Source organism: Ailuropoda melanoleuca, chromosome X, assembly GCF_002007445.2.
Source record: "Ailuropoda melanoleuca isolate Jingjing chromosome X, ASM200744v2, whole genome shotgun sequence".
Taxonomy (NCBI): domain Eukaryota; kingdom Metazoa; phylum Chordata; class Mammalia; order Carnivora; family Ursidae; genus Ailuropoda; species Ailuropoda melanoleuca.
Genome location: NC_048238.1, coordinates 44,018,541 through 44,045,213, shown reverse-complemented (window position 1 = coordinate 44,045,213; position 26,673 = coordinate 44,018,541). Strand labels below are relative to the sequence as shown.

Here is a 26,673-nt window from a genome sequence, read left to right as displayed (position 1 = left end):
ATTATGTTAAACTCTATAGATCAAGTTGGGAAGAACTGACATATTTAACAGCATTGAGTCTTCCTATCCATGAACATGGAGTATCTCTCCATTTATTTAGATCTTTTTTGGTTTCTTTTATTTGTGTTTTGTGGCTTTTCACATATTTTGATATTTTGTTTCATTTATACCTAAGTATTTCATTGTTTTGCAGCTTCTGTAAGTAGTACCATTTCCTTAGAAGTTCCGATTCTAATGTTTCATTGCTGGTATATAAGAAAGCAATTGATTTTGTGTATTGAAGTTATATCTGCAAAGTTGCTATATATGTTCTCATTAGTTCCAGAAGGGTGTGTGTGTGTGTGTGTGTGTGCAGATTGTTTAGGGTTTTCTACAATGCTACAAATTTTGATAAATTGTAATTTCATTTAATTCAAAATATTTTAAACTTTTTCTTGAGACTTCTTTGACCCATGCATTATTTAGAAATGTGTTGTCCAATTTCTAAACATTTGGGGATTTTCCAGCTATCTTCTGTTGTGAATTTCTGGTTTAATTCCATTGTGGTCTGAGAGCATACTTCATGTGATTTCTATTCTTTTAAATTGGTTAAGATGTTGGGGCGCCTGGGTGGCACGGCGGTTGGGCATCTGCCTTCAGCTCGGGGCGCGATCCCAGAGTTATGGGATCGAGCCCCATATCAGGCTCCTCCGCTATGAGCCTGCTTCTTCCTCTCCCACTCCCCCTGCTTGTGTTCCCTCTCTCGCTGGCTGTCTCTATCTCTGTCACATAAATAAATAAAATCTTTTAAAAAAAAATGGTTAAGTGTGTTTTATGGCCCAGAATATGGTCTATCTTGGTAAGCATTCACTGCAGACTTGAGAAGAATGTGCACTCTGCTATTGGATGGAGTCATCTATAAATGTCAATGAGATCAAGTTGATTGATAATGATGTTCAGGTAAAAATATATCCCAAATCTGTCCACTTAACTTTCTCCACCATCACTATCTTAGCCAAAGCTATCATGGTCTCTCCCCTGGACCTCCTAACTGGTTTTATAACTAGACTTCTAACTCATCTACCCGTTCCCAGTTTTGCCCTCACTATAATCCATTCTCCTCACATCACACAGAATGATCATAGATCATATCACTCCCAGATCAAAGTCTCCATTGGCTTTTCATTGTACCTACAATAAAATCTAAACACTTTCCCATGGCTGGCATTGCTGGGCACAGTATTTTTATTTATTTATTTTGTTAATTCTAGTATAGTTAACATACAGTGTTATATTAGTTTCAGGTGTACAATATAGTGATTCAACAATTCTATACATGACTCGGTGCTCATCATGATAAGTATACTCGTAATCTCTACCATTTCACCATGTCCCTACCCACCTCCCCTCTGGTAACCACCAGTTTATTCTCTATATTTTAGAGTCTGTTTTTTTGTTTGTGTCTTTTCTTTGTTTTGTTTCTTAAATTCTGCATGAGTGAGATCACATGGTATATTTGTCTTTCTCTGGCTGACTTATTTCGCTTAGCATTATACCCTCTAGCTCCATCCATGTTGTTGCAAATGGCAAGATTTCATTCTTTTTTATGAGTAATATGCCCTTGCTCCAGTCTTGCTCCAGAATTTATTTCCTGCTTCATCTAGTATCAGTCTCCCCTCTTGCTGTCTCTGGTCAGACTTCTTCTTGAAGCCCCTTGAATATACCAAACTCATTCTCACCTTAGGGCCTTTGCCCTTGTGTTTCACCCTGCCTGGGATGCCATGCCTCTGGATCTTCATGAAATGACTGCCTTCTTGTCGTTCAATCTTGCCTTAACTGTCACCTCCTTGGAGAGACCATCCCTGCCTACTCTAGTTAATCTTGTTCCCCATCCCTACCCAGTCACACCACCTTTGTACATTTTTTTCCAGTTTGTTTTCAAAGAACATTTAACTTTTGTAAATGATCTTCTTGTGTGTGTTGGTTGTTTGTGTCTATCATCTTTTCTCTAAAATGTGGGCACCAAGAGAGCTGGGACCCTCTTAACCACTGAGTTGTCTATACCTAGAACACAGCCTGGTACCTAAATATTTATTGAATGGCTGCACTTCTGCTTGAACATTTCTATTGACTTGGAGCTGACTGTTTTGATCTTTGAGGCAGGGAATGCCTCTGTGGGTGGTTTTGTATGTTAGAGGTTTCATTTTTCTCTTGAGCTAAATACTGCATTCTTGACCATATAAACAGATTAGAAAAGAAAAAAAAACACGATCATTACAAAAGATGCTGAGGAAGGCTTTGATAAAATTTAATACCTGTGAGTGACCCCCCCCAAAAAATCTTAGCATACTAGGAATAAGAGGGAACTTCCTTAACCTGATAAAAGCATCCCTACAGCAAACACATATAACGGTGAAACATTCAAATTTTTCCTTTTAAGATGAATGACAAAACAAGGATGCCCATTACTGCCCCTTTTGTTCAGCACCCCGCACAGTTAGACAAAGACATAAAATAACAGGAGTAAGGATTTGGAAGGAAGAAACAAAACTGTCATTTAAATCTACTTTCTCAAATCTTTCACCCACTCGTCCTCCTTCTGTTTCCTGGAGGCCCACAGACCAAAGCTGTCCCCTCTTCCGCATGACAGCCCAGGTCTTCTTCCCTCTCTGGGCCTCAGTCACCTCAGCTGGAAAATGAAGGGTTGGACAAAGTAATCCAAAAAGCTCCTTGTGGTTCCATCTTGCCATGATTTATGAGTCTGTATCCTCTCTACTACTAAACACCTCTGTTTTCCTTAACAGTTTCTAATAGTGATGACTTCCAGAGCCCTCCTTTCCTACCAACACATTCCATCTTGGTTTTTTTTTTTTTTTAAGGTATGATGCCCAGAACTGGGCAGAAGGTGAAGGAAGGATAGGGCACAAAAAAGATTGGAGTAGAGGGAGTTAGGCTGAAAACAGAGCCTAAAAATGAAATGGTAGAGAGGGGCAGCAAAAGGAATGGGCAAGGGACAGCATTTGTGGGAGGAATTGCCTGGTGGGAGAGAGCTCCTTGACTTCTCTCCCTGGGATGGGAGTATGGTCCCCTGCATGGTTTGGGGGACAGTGATGGGAACTGAGTTTGTAGTTGGCCACAAGCATTTGGTGGCTCTGTCAGTCTTTCCTTCCAGCTTTCCTACCCCTAGGCTATAGGACCCTCCTTCCCATAGCTGAGGTTGGGGGAGGAGTATTGACAAAAGCCAGCTCAGGATGGAAGGGAGACTGCTCTGAGCCAGGTCCCTGTCCAGGAGGCAGGAGCAGCCATCACAGTGGGAGGGAGCAGCAAGCCAACAGCTGAGTGAGACAAGGCCTGGGTTATTTTTTTTCCAGTTTGTTGGCATGTGGGTGGATTTTTCTCCTTTTTTCTTCTCTCCTGCTCTCTGCCGTTTCCACAGAGATGTGGGAGTTTGCAAATTTGTCTCTGTGGAGGGGAGAGGCAAGAGCTGATTTGGGGGGTCCTTGACAGGGACCAGGGGAGCACCAAAGGACACTGCAATTCTGGTAGCAAGAAACTAGGACCTATTCCCTGATGGTATCACTGGGGCAAGGAAGGCTCTCACTGTCTCTCCTTTCCTTAAGGCCGCAGGGATGCCTTCTCACCTCTACTCAGCTCTTGGCTCTCAAATCCATCCCACCTGGTAATTGCAAAAATCTCTCTCTGCTTCTTTCCTTGCTCTGCAATGCCAAATGCTTTTTCCTCAGAGCCCTGAACAAACTATGGGCATACCTGACACTCATGCCCAGAGGCTGCTCTCCTCCCCAATACATGTGGGGGATTGGGGGTAGGAGGCCAAGGAGCCTTCCTTTTTTCACAGTTATGTATTTAAAGCATTAAAAGAACCCGGTACCTATAGCACATGCTAAGTGTCAGATGAGTGTTTCAGGGGAAAGCTTTCTGAAAGGATCGAGAGGTGGATAGTTTAGGAAAGGCTTCCTGCAGGACGTGGGACCTAGACAAATTGACAAAGTAGGCAAGGGCATGCCAGGCAGGGACAGAGAGCACGGCACTGTGGGTCTGGGCACCAACATGTGATGCTGAACAAGAGGTTTGCTTCTCTTGGGCTTTCTTTTCCTCATCTGGAAATCAGGCTGGATATCTAAAGCTCTACAGATCCCTGGAGCCTGAATCCTGATTCCTGGCCTTGGGGGTTATGAGCCATCAAATGAGATCATGTGTATGCATCGTGCACTGAACACCATCAAGGGGTATGATGACCAACTGTCACTGTTTGCTTGGGACTCAGAGGGTCCCAGGAAAGCGGAACTTGAGTGCTGAAATGATCCTGGGCAAACCGGGATGGTTGGTCACCCTAACAAGGACCACAGTCACTACTTGTTATTATCATGATCATGATCATTATTACCACTAGAGGGCAATACTCTCTCATGCCTGGGAGTAACTCTCACTCCCTCCTCCGCCCACCACCAAAGGTGCAGAACTGCCCCCTCATTTCAGGACCACTCAACCCACTGGGCCTTTCTCCTGTAAAGGACATCACCAAGGAATAGAGAGATCTGTGGATTTCGAATACCAGGAGCATCCCTTTAGTCTTGCCAGCCCCATGTTGTCTGATTTTGCCCGTGGTGCCTGGTACTCAGGTGCCCAGTCCGTCCCACTGTGGCAGAACTACCCTGCTTCTCCGGGTACTGGGGAAACAGATGCTACCCACAGCTTTGGTTTGTCTGAACACAACAAGCACTTTCTTTTCTTCCTTCCTTCCTTTCTTTCTTTTTTTAGGTAATCTCTACACCAACGTGGGGCTTGAACTCACGACCCCAAGATCAAGAGTCCCATGCTCTAATGACTGAGCCAGCCAGGCACCCCCAACAGGGTGTTGGGGCTCTCAAGGCTATGCTGTTAGCCCCCTGCTTTGACCGTCTGGCAGCGTAATTATTCTACAAGGCCAGATCCGTTGATACAGAGCTGGCTTTCTCCCTCCTACAGAATTGATTTCTGTATTACCATATATCCCTCATCACAGTGAATTGTAGTCATAATTTATCTATCTACATCCCCCATTAGATTGGTGATTCATGCATTCAACAAACGTGGATTGTTTATTGCTTACCTACCATGTCCCAGGCCTTTTGCCAGACTCGTGGTACAGTGGAGAGCAAAACAGACGGAGTATCTACCCTTGTAGAGCTAACAGTCTAGTGAAGAGGGCAGGAGGAAAGCAAACAAAGAACCTCACAAATCAATATGTAATTACATACTTGCTAAGCTCAAGGAAGGCTCACTGAGAGCATTTATCAGACAGATCTGCCTCATTTGGGAGTGAGAGACGGTGCTGCTGAGGAATTGACATTTGAACTGAGATCTGGAGGATGAATAGGCGGTAAGTAGGCAAAGGCAGCAAAAAGAGCTTTCCACGCCAAAAGAACAGCAGGTGAGCAGGGCCCAAGGGGGGAAGAGCCCAGCTCCCAGGAGGAGCAGTTTGCTCCTTGAGGGCACAGCCTGCCTCTTGTTCCTCTCTTGCTATCGCTCCAGGCCTGGCACACAGATATGCCAAATCAATGCCTGTTGAATTGAATTGGATGAAATTTTGTCATGGAAAGCATCGTGGGCTGGGGGTGGGGGTGTCAAAAAACCTAGCTTCTACTTCCAGAGCTTCTGGGCAATTCAATTCCATTTCCCAACTGCTTACTGTGCATTCACCATGTGCAAGGACCTGCCGCCTCGTCTAGTTGGGGGATCGAAAGGTAAACAAAATTGTCTTTGCCCTTTGGCAGCACAGGGTCGGTCAAGTGACAGGTAGACAGGCGGCCCCTTCCACTCTCTGGGCCTTTTTCTCTCCAGTTCTAAAGTGAGGGGTTGGGGTTATAGGATCTCGAAGGCTCCTTCTGGCTCTAACAGTCTTGATGTGCTTTTTCCTGAATAACAGCAGTGGGAACAATGGAGCTGATTCTTTCATTTCTCCTGCCCTATGGGAATCACATGGAATAGGACTGGAGAAATGCAGCCTGGTATTCTGTTTATGGACCATTTTTCCATGTACAAGGATCTCAGAAGCAATTAGGGTTCATTCTCTGCTTTTGACTAGAATGTTCTAGCATTTGATGAACTTTTGTTTCTTTCTTTCCTGTCTCCTTTCCCCACCTGCCCTCCTCTCCCCCAGTCTTCTTTTCTCCACCCAGAGCTGTGTTTTTGCACAGCTGGAAAGGGCCTTTTAAATCATCTTATACAACTCTTCCATCCAGTGTTTACATTCCCTATGCAACAGACTCTCCAAATGAGGCCATCCAGCCACTCTTTGAAGACCTCCAGTGATAGTGAACTCACCGTCTTTACTAAGCTTTGCCTCTGAGGGATTTCTTCCCTCTGGGAATTTGTCTTCCTGTACTTTTTATCCATTGTTTCTGGTTGTGCCCTTTGGAGCTAAGCACAATAATTCCACTGCATTGGCCCTCTGAGAGCCTAGTGGGTATTTGAAGCCAGTAATCATGTCTTCATAAGCCTGCTCTCTTCTAGGCCAAATATCATCTGTTCCTGCAAATGTTCTTCACTAGTTCAAATCCCCTTAGCATCTGTAAATATAGTTTAGTTTATGTAAGATTTATATCCCACCTACTTTAAAGAGGATATTAGGAGACTCATCAGTTATAACATGAAAGAAAGACAATTAGGGATAAAAATGTGGAAGAAAACAGACCAGAGACCATGTAAAGGAAGCACGAATAGATGTTGCCAGGTACCCAAAATGAACTGGATTATAATTGGACTCTGAATTTGGCTCAAAATTTTATGGCAGCTAGGACAAATTTGGAAACACATTGGGTTATGTGGTTTTATGTTCTGACAGGATCAAGCTTACAAATCATCTTCAGAGAGAAAATTTTTCCTGAAACAAAACTCCCGACTAGCCTATTAGGATTGCTTTCTGTGAGACTGTTCAAGACTGACAGGAACTTTGGATATATCTTGCCCCTTCCCCCACTAGGGGAAGAGGGCTGGAAGGATGATTAATTAATTAGCTAAATGCTGTCTCAGTTTTAAGCACTGTTATCTCTTTAGGGATCCCCACAGAGATGAGAGACTTCCTTTTCCCTTCCTTCTTCATTCTCCTATGTTCCTCACAGACAGTCTTTTTTAGTGTTCTGTTCTTTTTTTTTTTTTAAAGATTTTATTTGGTTTATTTGACAGAGATAGAGACAGCCAGAGAGAGAGGGAACACAAGCAGAGGGAGTGGGAGAGGAAGAAGCAGGCTCCTAGCGGAGAAGCCTGATGTGGGGCTCGATCCCACAACGCTGGGATCATGCCCTGAGCCGAAGGCAGACGCTTAACCGCTGTGCCACCCAGGCGCCCCTTAGTGTTCTGTTCTTTAAAGTCTGCAATCTTAAGACGCTTTGGAACACCAGACCTCAGGAAATAGCCCAAGTAAGGGATGGTAGCCTAGTGGTCACACAGCAAGTATGTGCAAATCATTTCTCTGGGGTCCTCAGTGTCCTCTTCGATAAAGTGAGTTAATCTCTAACATCACTTTAGCTCTGACATTCTGGACCCGTAAACTCTTTGACAGAAAGACCAATGATTGTTTTGTTTTTTAATTTTTGATTTTCCCATCTCATGTCTGGCAGCTAACCGGTATAAGAGAAGATCTGTTTATGGACAGAGCTGTGAGAACCCAATAGGAAAAACCAATTTGAACAGATGTCACCTTTGCATCTGAGGAAAATATTTCCTGGCTCTCATTATCATGACGAGTTCTTGTTGACTGGATACTAGTAGTGGTGAGATGTGGTTTTCAGGGCTCTTTCCTGCTCTGGCTCCATATTCCTTGGCAAAGCTGGCCCCAGGATAAGGAGAATTGGAGCAATCACACCAGGGGCTGAGGCTTCTGGGAAATGACCCTGGGAGCCAGCAGGCAGGAAAAAACAAAAATGTAGTAGCACAGTTTGTGCTGCACAACAATGAACCAAGACAAAACTCACCTTGTAGTGTGTAATGTTTGGTACATATAATATCCACGTGGACCCCCCCCCTCACTGCCTACCATGTTACTCTCTTTCTCCAAAATGTTCCATGACTTTTCATCGCCTATAAGAGAAGGTCCAGATGCTCCAGCTTGGCAATGGAATCTTCTCTAAGCTAAATCAAGCCACGTCTTCCCTCTACCTCCTATCCCTTACAACACACACACACACACACACACACACACACCTGCTCATGCATGCATCTTTTGTGCTCTCTTCAACCAAACTGTGTGTGGCTCCCTAAACACACACCATTTTACTGGCTGTTCCCTTCCTCCCACCACACGTGGCTCCCTTCAACAGGTATTTTTCAGCTCTTCCACTTCCACTTGTTGAAATCCTAAGCCCAGCAGAAACACCCCCACAGCCATAAAGACCTCCCAGGACCCCAGTCCTGCTGTGCCTCCACTCTGGCGCTTCACACATTGTCTTGTTAGTCCTGTTTGTGACTTATTATGGTTGCAGCTCTCTGACTAGACCAGGAGCTCCCTGAGGGAAAAGGCTATGTCTGAATCACCCAGGGCTCTCCATCATCCTCCCCTGCTTTGTCTTTCTCCAGAGCACCTATCACTACCTGTGTGAGTCTCCTAGGGCTGCTGTAACAAACTATCACAAACTGGGGGACTTGAAACAACGGAAATTTATTCTCTCACGGTTCTGGGGGCCAGAAGTCTGAAAACAAGGTGCTGGCGGGGCCATGCTCTCACTCTCTGAAGTCTCTAGGGAAGAATCCTTCCTTGTCACTTCCTACCTTCTGGTGGTTGCTGGCAATCCTTAGCATTCCTTGGCTCGTAGACCGCCATCTCTGCCTCTGTCTTCACATGTCGTTCTCCTTGTGAGCGTGCATGTCTACATTCGAATTTCCCTCTTCTTACAAGGACGCCAGTCCTTGGATTAGGACCCACACTAATAGAGTATGACCTCAGCTTAACTTGATGACATTTGCAAAGACCTTTATTTCCAAATAAGGTTACATGCACAAGGTGGGCATCCAGTTTTGAGGGCTACTATTCAATCTAGTATACTATCCAGCATGCTCTGTATACTCTATTTGTTTATTGTCTCTCTGTCCCCCTAGAATGTTAGCTTCATGAGGTTAGGGATTGCTGTCTATTTTGTTCATTACTCTAGCCTCAGTGTCTAGAACAGTGCTTGACACATAGTAGAGACCCAACAAGTATTTTTGAATGAATCTTCCTACCCATTTGCCCCATGCCCCACAGGGAGTCTGAATGAAAGAAGCAAGGCTAAGGATGAGAATGCATGTATTACCTAGAACATAATAAATACTCTGTAAGTGTTCCCTGGATGAATAGAGGTATTTGATGGAGTGTTAACACTTATGGAGCACCTTTTTTGTATAAAGTGCTGAGAAAAGGCATAGAGAAGCGAGAAGGAAACACCTGAGCATTGCGGCTATGCCTCTGTGTGACCCTGGGCAAGTCATTCAACCTCTGGGTTTCACTCTTCTTACCTATAAAGTGGAGGTCATAACACTACCTACCTCACAGGATTGTCATGAGGATTCAGTGAGCTCATCCATGTAAAATGCTTAGCACAGTGCCTGGCACATAGTAAGCTGCATAGACGTGTTAGTTATTATTACTCTAGTTGTTGTTATGTGCTATACTTTGGGCAAGGTATGTTTTTTTAACCAGCCTTATCGAGATAAAATTCACATATCATAAAACTCTCCCTTTAAAAATGTACAGTTCAGTGATTTTTAATTAACAGAGTTGGGCAACCATCACCACAATCGAATTTTATTTTTTATTTATTGTATTTTTAGAGAGGGAGAGAGAAGGGGGTGGGGGCAGAGGGAAAGGGAGAGAGACAACCTTAAAACAGGCACCATGCCCAGCGCACAGCCCACCTTGGGGCTCAATCTCACGACCCTGAGATCATGACCTGAGCTGAAATCAAGAGTCGGAGGCTTAACCAACTGAGCCACCCCGGCGTCCCACCACATTCTAATTTTAGAACATTTTCATTCTCCCTCAAGAAAACCCATACCTGCTAGTAGTCACTCCCCTTTCCCCAACACATGCCCCAGCCCCTGGCAAGCACTACTCTGCTTTTTGTCTCTATGAATTTGCCTATTCTGGAATTTTATGTAAGTGAAATCACGATATGTGGGCTTTTTTTTTTAAAAGAGAGAGAGAGAGTGCGCGTGCGTGCATGCAGGGGAGAAGGGGCAGAAGAAGAGGGAGAGTGAGAAACTTAAGCAGGCTCCATACCCAGCACGAGCCCAATGGGGGCTCGATCTCACGACCCTGAGATCATGACCTGAGCCAAATCAAGAGTCAGCCGCTAAAGCAACTGAGCCGCCCGGGTACCCCATGATAAGTGGCCTTTTGTGTCTCATTTAGCATAATGTAGCATAACCTTTCCAAGGTTTATCCACATTTTAGCATGGATCAGTACTTTATTCCTTTTTATGGCTGAATAATACTCCTTTGTGTGGGTACGGCACATTTTGTTTGCCCATTCATCAACAGATGAACATCTGATTGTTTCTACTTTTTGGTTATTACAAATAATGCTGCTATGAACATTCATGTACACATTTCTTGGTGGGCATATGTTTTCATTTCTCTCAGCTATATACCTAGGAGTGGAATTCCCAGGTCATACAGTAACTCTATGTTTAACATTTCGAGAAAATTTCAAACTGTTTTCCCAAGTGACCACACCATTTTGCATCCCAAAAGACCACCCAATGGTTGTTCCTATCCATTCAGTGGCCTAAGCAGTGGGAGCTGCAGAGCAGTCTTCTGCAGTGGGCTGAGCGCTCCAGTCTTCAATAGGGAACTTCTGGAAGGGCACAGAGGGCACATGCACACCTTCTGACCAGTTTGTGACCTTGGGTTGAGTAACAGTAAACTCGGGAGCTGGAGCAGTACATTCACCTTGAAATTCCTCCTTGGCCACACACAGCCTTTTCAGCAGTGGCCTCCTCTTCCTTTTCGATCTCTTCAGGATCTCTGCAGAAGTAGCGATCAGGCATGATCTCCCATGGGTGCTCATGGGAGATGATGCCATGCAAGCACAGAAAGAACTTCATGGTCCAGCATCCACCACATCAGACTCACTGAGTGTTCTCCCTTGTTGTTGCGCAGGATGGCAATGCCTACATGGCACAGAGGAGAGTCTGTGTTACACAGAGCAATGGTAGGCAGATTAACATAAGACGCCTCTGTGACAGACTGGTGGTCAGCCCTGGGACCAGTCACCCCCTCCTGGGAGGCTGCCTGGAGCTGGCTAGTGAAGCTTCCAGGAGTGAAGTGGCCAGCAGTAGGAGGGGCTCCAGGAGCAGCAGCAAACTTCAGCACAGCTCACTGGCCAGTATTCCTAGAGGATATGACACTGGCATCAGCCAGGTTTTCAATGGCAACAATGGTACAAGCCACTGGCAGAAGCTTCTCCCAGATTCTCTTCAGATTGAAGATGTAGATGCCTTCACTTTTCCTTTTAGAGATGTACTGTTCCACTTGGAAGTCAAGCATGGTGCCACCTAAGAGGGTTCCTGCTGCAAGGAATTTAAGTTATGACAGGAACCCATAACAATACCGTGTGGGTAGCACAGAAAGCTCATTGTGTGTGTGTGTGTGTGTGTGTGTGTGTGTGTGTGTGTGTGTGTTCTCATTGTGGTTTTTGATCTGCATTTCTCTGGTGGCTAATGATGGTGAGCATTTTTTCATGAACTTATTGGTCCTTTGTACATCTTCCTCGGAGCAATATCCCTTCAAATTCTTCGCCCATTCAAAAAAGTTGGGTTGTCTTTTTGTTGTTGGGCTCTAAGGGTTCTTTGCGTATTCTGAATACAAAACACTTATCAGATATACCATTTGCAAATATTTTCTCCTGTTCTGTGGGTTGTGTTTTCTGTGCCAAATGTTTTTACCTGGGTTTTTTTTTTTTTCCAAGACCACTCCTGTGAGGCAGGTGTTGATTGGGGAAATGGAAGTTCAGAGAGGAGAAGATAGAATTTAAATCCATTTTTGTCTGACTGTAAAACGGGTACTTTCTCCTCTACTCCAATCTGCTCACAAAGATGAATGGAGAAATGTTTCTGGCTTTAAGGAACTCAGCCTGGCAAAGGACACAAACAAGAACACAAATGAATGTGCTTTAAAGCAGTGTTCCACTTGTCCCACGGTGCCACAAGACAAGTATAGAGAAGTGCAATGGGAGGTTGAGAAAAAAGAGAAAGCAAGCACTTCTGGCCAGGGAAATTGAGGTTGGCTTCAGTAAGGTGGCATTTAAGTCCTGAAGGATGGGTACAGTTCCCCTGGATGAAGACGATGGGCAGAATGGAGAAGAGCATTTCCAAAGGAGGGCAGAAAGTGAGAGTTGAATGAATGAATGAATGAATGAATGAATGAATGGAGCTTTGATCCTAAGACCGGCTGCGTTGGGGAGTCCCAGAACTCGTTGGGATGGGATCCTGGGACTGCCTCGGTTGGAGGACCCAGGGACTGTCTAACCTTCGCGACCCTAGGGTTGACTGGGGTAGGGGAACTGAGTGCTGCCTTGGATGGAGAGTTTAGGAACTGGCTGGAGTGGGGGGATGTCTGTGATGTGTGTGGGGAAAGGGGGGTGATGTTCCGGGGGCTGCCTGGGAAGGGGGAGCTGTGGACTGCCTGGGCTGGAGGGACATGGGGCTGGCTGGGTTGGAAGAATGGTCCACGGACTGGCTAGGATGAGAAATCCTGATACTACCCGGGATGTGGGCGGGAGGAGGTCGCCTGAGATAGGACGTCCAGGTGTTGGACGGGATGGGGAGTCTGACACTTGGAATTGACAGACCCAGGGGATGCGGAGTCCATGGGATGCCCGGATCCGGAGGCTGCCTGAGATGGGGGTTCCAGGGATGTCTTAGATGAGGATCTTGGGCTGAGAGGACCCGAGGGACATTGGAACGGACTGGGATGGAGGGCTTCGTCGGCTTGCGGTGACACGGAGAGCCCTCCGGCAGCCTGTGAGGCGTCCACCCGGGCCTGGCGCGGGTGTCTCGGGGCGGGTCCGCTTCTGGCGCGGGCGGCGGCGGCAGGTGGGGCGCGCGGTGCCGCCGGCCCCAGAGCTGTCTCCCGGGCCCCCCCGGGCCCCCGGGCCCTCGAGCCCGGTGCGCGCCCTCGCGTCCCGCCGGCCCCCTCCCCCGGCTGGGCCCGGGGGAGGGTGGCGCCGTGAGCGAGCGGGGACCGGGCTCTCCTGCCCCTTCCCCTGCCCCTGGGCCGCCAGGATGGAGGCGGGGTCGGGGCCCCCGGGCGGTCCGGGATCCGAGAGCCCCAACCGGGCGGTGGAGTACCTGCTGGAGCTGAACAACATCATCGAGAGCCAGCAGCAGCTGCTGGAGACCCAGCGGCGGCGCATTGAAGAGCTGGAGGGCCAGCTGGACCAGCTTACCCAGGAGAACCGCGACCTGAGAGAGGAGAGCCAGCTGCACCGCGGGGAGCTGCACCGGGACCCCCACGGCGCGCGGGATAGCCCCGGCCGCGAGAGCCAGTACCAGAACCTGCGCGAGACCCAGTTCCACCACCGCGAGCTGCGAGAGAGCCAGTTCCACCAGGCGGCTCGGGACGTGGGCTACCCGAACCGGGACAGCGCCTACCAGAACCGGGAGGCAGTGTATCGGGACAAGGAGCGGGACGCCGCCTACCCGCTCCAGGACACTACCGGCTACCCAGCCCGCGAGCGCGACGTGGCTCAGTGCCACCTGCACCACGAGAACCCAGCATTGGGTCGCGAGCGTGGCGGGCGGGAGACCGGGCCAGCTCACCCGGGCCGCGAGAAGGAAGCCGGCTATTCGGCGGCGGTGGGCGTGGGGCCCCGGCCACCGCGGGAGCGGGGCCAGATGAGCCGTGGCGCATCCAGGAGCTCCAGCCCCGGGGCCGGCGGCGGCCACAGCACCAGTACCAGCACCAGCCCGGCCACTACCCTCCAGAGAAAGTAAGGAACGTGTGTTCGTACCCCCACCCCTCTGTTCACCCCAGCTCTTCCCCTCTAGTTCCCTCTCCAACTTGTCCGGCTGATAAAGTAAGAAGCCCGTACCTGATTCCATGTCCTCCTCTCCCGTCCCAGCCTGTCAGGAGGAGCTGGGTCCTCCTCCTGCAGCCGCCACCCCTCCTCTAGCCTTCCCAGTCTGGGCTGGCCAGATGAGTGCAGGTGTCTCTTCTTTCTCAAAACCATGGCCAGTGAGGGCCTACAGCAGTCATCACCCCTCCACTTCTTCACCCCCTAGCTGTACCCTTGCCAGAGGATGGTTTTCATTTATTTATTTTGGATGTGCTGCTTGGGATTTATATTATCTGATGGTGTCACCTCAGAGCCCCAAGGGAAAGAAAGCCCCCATCCTCCCCCCCCACCTTTGGGTCTCCTCTGCAGGTCCTGAGTGCAGGCCTGATCTTGTCTCTGGCGGCCTCAGCCCCATCTTTTCCCAGAGAGGCAGGTGGGGACCGGAATGGCTGCTGGAGGCTGAGACGTCCCTCTGAGGGGAACTGCAGCACATCCTGGCCAGGGGAGCAAAGATGGGGGAGCAAAGATGGAGGCCAGGCCCTTGGCTAGTTCCTCAAAGACCACCCCCTCTCCACCCTCGAGAAAAACACCACCCAATTAAAGAGCTACCAGGAAGGGAAGTCTACAGATCTTTCCTCTTGTTGGATCAGTGCCAGTTTCCGTGCTGGGGTCTGTGTGCCGGCCTATTTGGGACACCTTGGCAGCATCTCTTGGGTTGGTGGGACATGGGCTGGGTTCACTTCTTCCATGCAGACAGTACCATGAGCTGGTCGGGATAAATGTCAGGCTAAGAGAGTCAAGGGCATGCAGGCTCACAGGGCTGCCCTGAAGGCTCCCTGATTTCCCTTTTGCTGTATTGGAAAGAACACTGAACTGGGAGTTAGGAGACCTGGGTTCCCCTTCCAGCTGCGCTGCAGATTGACTTCGTGACCTTGACTGAGTCCCTTCCTCTCTCAGACCATCAGTTCCCCCCATAGCTTGTCTGCCTTGAATGCTCTTTAAGGTCTCCCAGCTTAGATTTGAGGGTTCTATGACTGATCCAGCCACACTACAGAGCAAGTCTGAAGTCCTCTAGCGAATGGACAGCCTTCCCCCTCCTCTCACTGCTCAGCTGGTCCTACCATGTGCCACAACCAGTGGAGTGTCTCTTGGAGGCTGGGCTGGGGGTGGGGAAGCCTTCTGCCTCAGGAAATCTGCTGGGAGACAGCTCTCTGCAACTCCCCCGTGGTGAGGCAGCAGGCTGGGGTGCTGGGTTGAGATGGCTGGGCCCCAGGAGCAGCAGCTGCAGCTCGAGGGCTCAGCTGGGCACCACTGCAGTGCACCCTCAGCTGAGTTGTGGTGTGGACTGCCCCAGAGTAGTCCAGGCACGAGGAAGATGGGTTCTCCTGTCCAGGCGTGGTTGCTGGGAGCCCATTCCCCATAGACTGCCTGTGTGGGTCCCACACTGGAGGAAGGGGCCAGACCCACCAAGCGAGGCTGTTTCAGGAGAGGGCCATGGTGGGGGTAGGAGCAGGAGACTGGATGGGCATGGTGGTCCTTGAGCCTGGCTGTAGAAGACTTTTCTAGAGTGGTCAGGCCTGTGACAGGGGAAGCAGCCTCATTATGTGTGGCTTCAGGGAGCAGAACCAGGAGCAGGGGGAAATTGGAGGATAAATCAGGGAGAACTTTCCAACCTGGCTGTCTGGTGATGCAGTGGACTGACTTAAGAGGTGGGGGTGGGGGGAGCTGGCTGGACATGTCCAGCAGAGGCCCAGTGGGTGTCAGGAAGAGCTGGAGAAAGCACCGTTCCTGAATCGGGTGTAAAGCCCAGGGAAGTGACCTGGGTCTTCCCCAGTTCCAGGATTCCATTACCCTCAGATTCTCCATCCTGCAGCCATGGATCTGAATCTTTTGGCTGGCTGGAAGCCCATTTGCTCTTGAGCTCTGTGCTTCTGCCATCCGCACAGGCCTGCTTCTCGGCCTGTCCCTTCTTTGTGCACCCTCCAGGCTGTTCGTTGGATTTCTTTGCCTCACATTTCCTACTGGATTAATAAGAGGGTTTAGATAGTACTTTGAATCTCTCCTAACCATATATTAAATATCTGCACATCCATTATTGCCTCTTTGGGGCCTCACAACAGGCCCTGTGCAGTGAGCATTAGCAACTCCATTTTCGAGATGGGGAAACTGAGGCTCCAAGAGGAAAGGGTTTGGCTCAAGGTTATGCTGCTGGCTCCTAATGGAGCTGGGACTCGAATCCATGTCCACCTGTATCCGAGGTCCGTCATTTTTCCACTAGAGCTTTACAACCCCCAGGAGTCTCTTGGCTTCAGGACCTGGCCAAGTCGCAAGCTGAGAGAGGCCAGGAGAGCCTTAGGTATCTAGAGGATTTGAGCAGGAGGAGCTGACTCTGCGATGAGTGGGGGCGCCGATGGGGGAGGAAGGGAGGCTGTGCCTCCCTCCTTTCCACTCTCCCTCGCAGCCAGGCATCAGGAGGGCCTGTTGCTGCAGTAGCCATCGCTGCCACCGCAGCTGCTGAGAAGACTCCCCTGCCAGGCCCGTTCTGGGTTTGTAAGGAGTGGGTGAGAAGGCTGCCGCGGGAAGGCAGGGCAGGCAGGGTGGGAGTTTTCGCAGCAGAGGCTGCAGGACTGGGGGAGGCTAGGTAGAGCTGGTACAGGCTCTAGGCGTTTCTGGTCACCAGGCTCCCTCTGGCGGAGGAAGAGGGGAGAGCGGGGCCGGGGCTTAGCGGCCGCTTGTTGAGGGCTCCATGTGCGTAGGGACTTAATGTAGTCCTCCGCGCGACCCTGTGCGTCTGTCACCACGATCCACGATTTATAGCCGAAGAAACGGAGGGGGCTCAGAGGATTGAAGCGACACGCCAGAGGTCACAGTACCCCGAAGACAGACTCTTCGTCCTGTGAACTTTCCCTGTACTGCAGCTGATAGCCCCTGTGGCGGCCACCCGCACCCATGTCAGACCCCCAGGATTCCCACAGCCTCCCGCACTATCTCTCCTGGGCAGGTTCCCGGATGCCAGTCTGCCTTCTGCTGTGCTCTGGGTGTGGCCTTTTTAGTGCAGCACAGAGTGAGACGAGGCTCAACCAACGTCAGGCCACTGGTCTTCTGGATGTGAGGGCTTTGCTTGTTTGCTTGTCAGTCACGGCTGGTCTCCACCAACGTTCAGGTCTTTTATCCTTGGCATTGTCGCCCTTCTCCAGGTGATTAGGGAAGAGCTCTGCGTTCATTGCTGATCTTGGCCTGGCCCCCCTTGCAGTTCTGGCGCCTGCAGTGGTTTACGGGTGTGCTGGGGGCCACTGCTGAGGCGCTCCACACTGAAGAGAGCTGTATTTCCCACGCTTTTTGCATGGGCCCAGCTCCGGCTCTGCAGTAGGTGGTGGTGGNCAAGCTGGTTCACACTGGGGGACAGCAACCAGAAGGCCGGGTCTGGTGTTCTTGACAGCCAGGGCAATGCGTGGTCTACTGCTTGGCTGCTGGGCTGTGTCAGTGTGCTCCCTGCAGGGGCTGAGGGCACTGGGAGAGAAATGGGGGGGGTGGAGAGTGAGCCCAGGAAGGAGCCCCGAGGAAGTCTGTCTCCTCTGGGGTCTCGGGTGCTTTTCCCAGGAGGGGTTTCTCCTTCTTCCCAGGAGGGTAAGCCATTTATTTCCCCCCCACTGTGTTGGGAGCATTATACTTGTGTGGGAGGAAATGATAATGTCGAGTTGAATGAGAATTAGAGGAGTCTTGCTTTTCTGTCTAGATCTGGGGCAAGAATGGGGTTGTTGTCATCCACAAACATTTCTTGGCTTGCGTGCACAGAGCAGGAGGGGCCGCCAGGCTGAGCAAACACCGTGCTCTCTGCACTTGCAGAGCCCCTTCCTCCTGGCCGGAGATGCAGGGTTCCAGGTTCAGCCCACCATAGCGACAGTGCTCAGCACAAATTGAGCAGCAGGGGTGGTGGGGTGTGGAGCTTCTGGGAGGAAGGAAGGATCAGGGCAGGGCAGGCCACTGGCCGAGGGCCCAGCTGAGGGGCTTTGAAGAGAGTGGGTGTCTCCTAGTGTCAGATGGGGGCCTCGGCGGGAGAAATACTGGACCCAGTCTTGCCCTCTGCTACTCTTTCCTCTCACCCCCCCCCCCACCGTGCCTACTGGGGCCTCTGAATTTGCTGAGAGCATAGTAAAGGCCTGGAGCATGGAGAAGGGGCCACACTTGTGCTGAGTGAGTCTCAGCCTTCTGTGTGCCAGGAAGCACCCTATGTGGCTTTATGTAATAATAGCTAGCACCTTTTTTTTTTTTACTGCATTTACTGTGTGCCAAGCACTATTTGTTCTAAGCACTTTCCATGTATTCATTCATTCAGTCTTCCCGTGAGTCCTTTGATGTGGATGTTTCTATTAAATCCATTTCACAGATGAGAAAACCGAGGCCCAGAAAGGCTGGTTAACTTACCCAAGGTCACTCAGTGAATAAGCAGCAGAACTGAGAAGGAGCTTGAAGGAGCCCAGGTGGCCAGGCTCCAGAGTCCATCTGCGGCATTCTCACCCACCGTGCAGCCCGGCCGCTTATCTCATTTGCAGAGTCCCTGCCAGGTAGGGGTCCTCATTTTTCAGACAGGAAAATGAAGATCAGAGAGGTGCAGTGACCTGCCTGAGGTTACACAACTGCATGGGGCCCAGAAGTGTCTGGCTCGAGTCTGTGGTACAACATTGCCTCCTGAAGGCAAGGTGGAAAGACGTTAAAGACACTCCAGGCACAGCTCCGGCCTTCCCCGGACAGAGCTCCCAAGACGGCTGCTCGAGTCAGGGTCGAGTCAGGGTCTGTCTCCTGATGGCCGCCTGGCTTTTTGCCACAGTCTTCTCTCACAGATGCCTCCCCGGCCTTTGCTCCGTCAAGCCTCTGGTGACACGCAGCCAGGCCAAGCTTTCTGCAGGGCTCCCATGGTTTCACTCTGCCTTCGGCCTGCAAGAAAATGTTCACACTCCTGCACCTGCCATGCAGGGCCCTCTTGGGATCGGCACCCAACTCACCGTTGTCCTCCCATCTTTCTCCAGGCCCCTTCCCACACACCACGCTCCAGTGCCTGTGACCCCCTCCTTAGCCCACCCAGCCTGCTGATAGTCTCTCGGTCTTTACTTGTGCTGCCTCCTTCTCCTGTGCTGCTGCTCCATCCACTTCCTAAGGCTGAGCTGCACTGTCCGCTCTCCCATGTTTGTGTGCTGCTTTATCTCTGACCGTTGAAATGAGCACTTTGTCCCCTTTGATACCTTTACTGTTCTTTGTTTGCATCTTGTGTCCTCCCTACTGGATTGAGAGCCCCTTCAGACTGAGATGTAACTGACACGCATCGAGAGCATGTTGCGTGGGTCCCTATGGCAGGTGCTCTGGGCGTGAGTGAGAGAGCAGGCAGCTTGGAAACATGCAGCACAGCACATCGTAGCTGCCTGGTAAATGCTGAATAGACAAATGAATGTTAGAGTAAGCCTCGGAGCACTAATGGCCAGAAGTGCCTATGTCTTTCCTCCTTCCGGGGCTCCTGTGTGGCCTTGTCCTCATGCTCCCAGGAGTAGTTTGGCCTCCACTCTCTGTGCTTTTCACATTCACCCACGTTTCCAGTTTTTAGGATGTCAGGGTAGCAGAGTCAGACGAAACTTTGGGGACATTGAGACCAATCTGCTCATTGTTACCTCTCCCTCCCGTGCCGTGGCCATGTCATACCATGGTCTTGACCCTCAGTGCAAGATCTTCTGCTCTGAGAGGAACAAAGAGACACGCGTAGGACCTGTGTGCGGTCAGCCCAGTCTAGTAGAAAGTGACTTATTTTCCATCGCATCTTTATTGGGTTCAGACTCCGGGCTGGGGGTGGTGTCTTAGAGTCAAAGTAAGATGCAATCCCTTTGGCTCTTTCCCTGCTGGATTCCCTGGCAGAATGATAAACCCAGATCATGGGGAAGAATGATGAGTAAATGACTTGTTTCCACTTTTGACGTAACTCAGTTAAGGCCAGGTAATTTGCTAGTTACTCTGACTTTCTCCTGGAAGTTATTTGGTCCCTCCAAGCATCCACGTTGAAAGCATTTACAAGGGGGAAGCCTGCTCTCAAGCACTTAAGAGCCGAAGCTGTCTAGCGGCCTTAGTAGTCAAGGAAAGTGCAGCGCCGTGGAAGGAGGACTTTTCTGCGACTCTAGGCAAGTCACTTAACTTTGAGAGCCTCAGTTTTCTCAAATAGCAGATGAGGGTCAAACTATGTTTTCTGATAGATAAGATTCGTGTTGTGCCTCTCTCCCCCCCCCACCCCGCCGCCAAATATATCAGAAAATTGCCTGTCTGCCTAACATACCCATCAACATTCTGATCAGGATGGAAAGCTGAGAGACAGGGATGGAAAATAATTTGTGGGGCTGCCCTGCCCCCTAGAGGTGTAATGTAGCAAAGAAAAACCATTCTGCCAAGATCCTCACCTCAAATCTTCTTCAAAACAAAGATAACAAGCCAGAGCTCTGCGGGCTCATCAGGATGATTCCTCGAACACTTTGGAAGGAAATTTATCACAGTTAGCACCTGATATGTACCGTTTCCCTAATATCAGTGCATTTCTTTGTAGCTATGTGATTTTTATACCCCTTCAGATGGATAATATGACTGCATATCTGGGCCTTGTGATTTCCTACTGGATTTCAGGATGCTGCACTCACCTGAATAAAGCCAATATTTTCTTCTATATAGCCACTTTTGAATCGTTGTCATCATATCTGCGATGAAAAGTACCTAAATTGTTTTCCCTCCCCCAAAGTTCCCTTATAAAACTGGGAGGGAGGCAGTTGTCCATCTGATAGGCTGGCCAGCTCATAAATGGTTATGAATCTTCTCATGATTGTCGTGCAGATTAAATAAGATGACATAGGTAAAGTGTTCAGCACACAGTGTCCGCTTACTTAGCAATAGGCATTATTATTGTTAATAACTTTGCCAAACTCTGTGCTGCGGAGGAGCCGGAGGGAGAGGCCATGTGGGAGCTCACCGCGTTTCTGAAAGAGAGGTCAGTCCAGTGACTATTGCGTGCCTACTACATACCATGCCTTGTACTACTGCAGTCAGGAAGTTCTGTGGTTACTATTACACAGTTCCTGGCTCCATGGCATTCACAGCTGGGTAGGGAAGATGCACATACTGGGGTTTCCTGTGTGCTGAACTAGAGGGGAGCACAGGGGGCTGTGGGTGCCCAAAGGAGGGACATCCACCTAGATCATTGGGGAGAGCTTCCTGGAAGAGGTGATGCCTGAGCTGAGACTTGGGGGATGAGTAGGAGTGAGTTAGATGAAGAAGGATGGTATGTGGGTTGGTATAAATGGAGAGCAAAAGGGAGGCTAAGGCAGAGGGGACCGCATGAGTGAACGTGCAGAGACATGGAACCAGCAGGGTGTGGAGGGAGCACTTTGATGAGGTCAGTACAAACTAAAGCACAAACAGCGAGGCAGGAAGGGTCTGGAGGAGGGTCTAAAGAGTTAGCCAGCCCAGATCAGGAGGACACTTGAATAGCAGGATAAGGAGCTTTCTTCTGTTGGGAATTGGGAGCCAAGATAGGGTTTTAGGTTGAGGAAAGAGGTGCTCATTTTAGAGTATGGGGTGATGTGTTGAGAGCCATGTTTTAGAGAGATCCCACTAATGGACAGTTTGGAAGACAGATTGGAGGGCATCCAGTGAGGAGGCTAGGATGACAGTCTAGATGAGAAATGGTAAGGCCCGATCTCAGGCAGTGGGGAATAGAGATAGTCTACTGGAGGAGAAAGAAAGTGACGACACATTGGCAAGTGCAGCTGACTGCGGGGCCTCATTCACGACCAGCAGGATTTCAATAATCCCAGCATAAAAGCCAAGAAACTTGGAGCTAGAGGGAACCTTAAAAATTATCCAGCTCGGGGCGCCTGGGTGGCACAGCGGTTAAGCGTCTGCCTTCGGCTCAGGGCGTGATCCCGGCGTTACGGGATCGAGCCCCACATCAGGCTCCTCCGCTATGAGCCTGCTTCTTCTTCTCCCACTCCCCCTGCTTGTGTTCCCTCTCTCGCTGACTGTCTCTATCTCTGTCGAATAAATAAATAAAATCTTAAAAAAAAATTATCCAGCTCAAGCTGTTCATTTCACAGATGAGAAGGCTGAGGCCCAGAAAGAAAGGACTTGTCTGAGGCTGCTCGATGTGTGAGCAGAAGACCTTTGATCAGAAGAGTCACTCTAATGTTAATGCCAGTGTTCAAAGGACCATTCCTTAAATGTCCAATTTTATGCCTTGAAATCCTGGGAAGGTTGCAGGGCTTGTTATCTTTGCGTCCTACAGATGAGAAAAGTGGGGCTCGAGATGGTTTGGTGACTCGCTGGGGAGGAAGCCATGAAGAGGAGGCATCAACTAAAGAAAGGGTCTCTTGCTTCCATGGCAGACAGACCCTTGCTCTGTCTGGTGCAGCCCCTCAGAAATCAGATTTCCTAGATTCACAGCGAGGGAGGAGACCCAGATTTCCCTTTTTCCACCCAGGCCCATGCGACTCTTTTTTCCTGTTGTTCTCTGCCTTCGAGGTCATTTAATGTAACTGAGGCAGCTCAGAGGCAGTTTTTGGCCTGAGAGCCAGGCATGTCATCCCCCTTTTTTCTGTTTTCTGGAAGAGGGTGGGCTTGCATCTGTCGTTACTTGTGTGCCCATTGCCTTGGGCAGAGCAACTCCAGCCCGGCTGCCTTTGTTTTGAGTCCCCACCGTATGATACACAAAGAATGAGCTTTGGAGACAGACCTAAGTTTGTCTCTGTTTTGTTTTGTTTTGAGTGCAGTGCACACACAGTGTTACATTTGTTTTCAGGTGTAGGACACAGTGACACAGTGACTCCACAAGTCTGTATGCTATGCTGTGCTCACTACAGACCTGAGCTTGAATCTCCACTGTGCCCCAACCCACTGGAGGACCTCAGCTATGTCATCTTGCCTTCTCTGAGCTTTAGTTTCCTTGTCTGGAAAAAGGCATGACAATGCCCACCTCTCAGAATTAACTGAAATCATTTGAATGGCATTCCCCGATACTTGTAGGTGCTTAATAGTCATTCCAGGGGAAGAAAACCTGTGAAATAACCCAAGATTGTGCCAAAGCACATGCTCTTATACCCCATTTCTTTTTTTTTTTTTTGGTATTTTTAAAAACATTTTATTTATTCATTAGAGAGAGAGAGAAAGAGAGAGAGAACAAATTGGGGGGGAGGGTCAGAGGGAGCCAGAGAAGCAGATGCCCCGCTGAGCAGGAAGCCCCATGTGGGGCTCGATTCCAGGACCCCGAGATCATGACCCGAGTTGTAGGCAGACATTTAACCGACTGAGCCACCCAGGCACCCCCTCTTTATACCTCATTTCTATAATCATGATATTACCTGAGATTCTTAGGTTTTTATAGGAGATAACTCATCCAAGTAGCTAGACAGCACATCATTAAAGTAGGACAACTTAAAGTTTAAAAACAAAACCAAACCAGTCCTTTCCTTTTCCTTCTTGAAATCTCCCATGGACAGTGATTTGCAGAATTCTGTGCCCAGCAAAGATTGCATCCCCCGAGAACGGATGTATTTCCTCCTTCCTAATACGAGGCTATCATGGCTCATTTTATCTCGCTCTTCTTCCCCGGCTACCGGCCAATTTGAAATACAGTTTGAGCATCTTTGTTGATCTCTTTTTCTGGGCTCCTATTTTCTAGTTCAATTTTTTATTCTTTTTTTTTAAAGATTTTATTTATTTATTTGACAGAGATAGAGATAGCCAGCAAGAAAGGGAACACAAGCAGGGGGAGTGGGAGAGAAAGAAGCAGGCTCCTAGTGGAGGAGCCTGATGTGGGGCTCGATCCCAGAACGCTGGGATCACGCCCTGAGCCGAAGGCAGACGCTTAACGACTGCGCCACCCAGGCGCCCCCAATTTTTTATTCTTTCTTTATCTGTGTTATTGGAGTAACCCACCTCAAATCCTTTGTGACTCAGGCAGGTATAAATAACTAACGGATGTAAATAGTCAAATGAATGGAAGGCTGGAGAGGCTGGCCGGGCGACTGTGGGGCTGGAAGGAGACCGGAGGGCGGAGGGCGGTGCTGGCTGGGGCAGCTGAGAAGGCATCCTCAGAGACTATGGTGGCTCCAGAAGGAGTTGGTTGTTCGCTTGGGGGGGGGGGCATCGGCCCTTCACTCGCCTGTCTCATTCCTGCTCTAAAAAGAAGCCTGCATTGGAGAACAGGACCTCACATCATGTGGAATCATCACCCTCCCTCTTTTGTCCGTCCCATGTGGGAGACTGAGGTCCAAAGAAAGAGGAGGGACTTGTTTTTTAAAATCAAATTGAAGTGGTACATATGCATAATTTTAAATTTAAAATAATGGGGCGCCTGGCTGGCTCAGGCAGTAGAGCATGCTACTCTTGATCTTGGGGGTTGTTGGGTTTGAGCCCCACGTTGGGCAGAGAGATTACTTCAAAATGAAATCTTTAAACATTTTATTTATTAGAGAGAGCACACGACCACGCGTGAGGTTGGGGGGGGAGGGGCAGAAGGAGAAGCAGACTCCCTGCTGAGTAGGAAGCCCAGATGCAGGACTCAATCCTAGAACCCCTGAATCATGACCTGAGCTGAAGGCAGACGCAACCGACTGAGCCACCCAGGCACCCTTCATTTATCAACTTTAAACATTATCTACTGACTTCTTTGTACTAGGACAAATGAGGATTTAGCTTACTTAAAACACCTGACTCTTTCCCCCTCACAGATTGTGATAGTTACGTTACTACTTTGGTTCCTCTGTTAGTTACCTTTTAACTTTATTAAGTAGTGTTTTAAACTGTGCTTTCTTATTCCGTCCATTTTCCACAGCATCTCTTCACCACTCGGTCTGTAAGACATAGTTATTAAGGTCCCATCCTTCCCTCCCTCTCTCCTCCACCCTTGCACCTCCCACATTCTGTGCTCAGTACTTTTGCATTCCGCAAGGTTGATTGCATTTGCATCCTGTAATAATTAGGTCTTCAGTGCTTTATCAAGACAAATTGCTTTTAAAAGTTGACTTCCAATACACTGTGTTTATGTGCTTATGACTATAATTGCACCTCAGTTTCCAAGGTCCACTGTCACAACCTCTGTACTCCCAGGAAGATGTTCTTAGCACCAAGAGCAAATGAATTTTCCTTTCTTATGCTCTACCACATGGTTCAAAATCACGCCACTGTTTACTTTGTTTTATATTTGGGTCCAGGACTTTCTTTCTACCTTACATGTTTGCTTGCTTGCTCACTTATATCGTTACTGTTACGTGGAGTTCCTTGAAACTGCCGGGTAATCATAGCATATCTTCTGGGGACAGTTTGCTTGGAGACTTCTAGAAGAAGTTTTTTTTTTTTTTAAACATCACACTGAAATATGCATACAGAAAAGTGCTCATATCACAAATGAACAGCTCGGTCAATTTTTACAAGCCAAACACACCTACGTAACCAGCTATGTAACCTATGTAATCAGTTCAAGGTCTGTTTTCCATTCGCCCGACCTGGTACTCAGTAAGTCCGTTCAATCGGATGCCTTTTATCTTTTCTTACATAATTTCTTTGGTAGTTTCCTCCCCTTCATTTTCTGTTTCCTCTTTCTGGAATGTCCGCTAGTTAGATGTGGAACTTCCTGGATTGATTCTTGAGGCTGCCTATTTTTTCTCTCATACTTTCTATTTTATAGTTTATGAATGAGTTAGGAGAAAGTCTGATTGAGATGTCTGTATATCCAGGCTGGCTTGTCCACTTGCTGGCTTTATTTTAGGTGAGCCTCAAGGGGGTTGGCTATTCTAATGGGTGCCCTCTAAATGCCAGAATGAAAAGCACTTCATTCTGGGGACACCAACATGCCCCTCAGTGCCCTGATTTACCCCAGATAGTTTAATTCCCTTAGCCAGGAGCTCTCTGATACTTTGCCATGCCAGGCAGCTTGGATTCTGGATTTGGGAGTTACAGGAGCAGGGGAGGATTTCATGTACTTCCTTCAGCGTATCCCCCTGCCCTGCCCCGTCCCGTTTTCAGATCTTGATCATTCCTGCCCTGCCTCATACCTACCATTTCCAAGCCTAGAGTCTCTCCGGGCCTCTGCTGGCCCAATTGGCTCCCACCCTGGCTGCAACCCCCTGAGCAGTGTCCCTGGCTCTCCGTCAACTATGAACACTCTTCTCTTTGTTTTTTGTTTTTTTGCTTCCAGAAATTTGTTGAAATCTCTCATCCATTGATTCCGCTCTCTTCCATCCTCTTCACTGGTATGACTTCATACCTTGTTTTATTTTTCACATTCATTTTAGTGGGCTCCTGGGAGTGCAGCCCAGCTTCCTTTGCTTAGGCAGCGGGAGCAGGTAGGCCAGAGATGGGCCCCTAGCGCACGGCAGGGGGCTTTGAGGCTGAGCGGTGGCTTCTGCAACAGCAAGCTGCTCTAAGCTGCTCCCCCTTCCACCCACTCTCCTTCCCATCATGGCTGAACCTCCATCCCTAGCAGAGGGAGGCAGGAAGGGAGGGCTGGAGAGAACCAGTTCCATTTTCCTTTTCTCTCTCTCCCCTGCCCCCCCCTTTTTTATTGGTCATAATGCTGAGCTGATCTGGGCTGCAATACCTGTGCCTAACGCCACCTCCCCTTCTGACCTTGAATAATTGTTTCTTC

The 26,673-nt window shown here is 49.1% G+C and overlaps 1 protein-coding gene and 1 pseudogene across 3 annotated transcripts in view; one reads left to right on the top strand and one right to left on the bottom strand.

Annotated features, from left to right (window-relative positions):
• Positions 1-10,594: 10,594 nt before the first annotated feature.
• Positions 10,595-11,536, bottom strand: LOC100464106 (annotated as a pseudogene).
• A 1,531-nt stretch (positions 11,537-13,067) lies between these two features.
• IQSEC2 (IQ motif and Sec7 domain ArfGEF 2) overlaps positions 13,068-26,673 on the top strand; it is a 76,567-nt gene continuing 62,961 nt past the window's right edge. For 2 of the 3 annotated variants that reach the window (XM_019807550.2, XM_019807549.2), the window contains exon 1: positions 13,068-13,943. In XM_019807550.2, coding sequence (XP_019663109.1) covers positions 13,237-13,943 — 707 coding nt within the window. In that variant the 5' untranslated portion in view covers positions 13,068-13,236. The remainder of the gene's footprint in view (positions 13,944-26,673) is intronic. The other variant, XM_019807553.2, reaches the window with a different exon arrangement.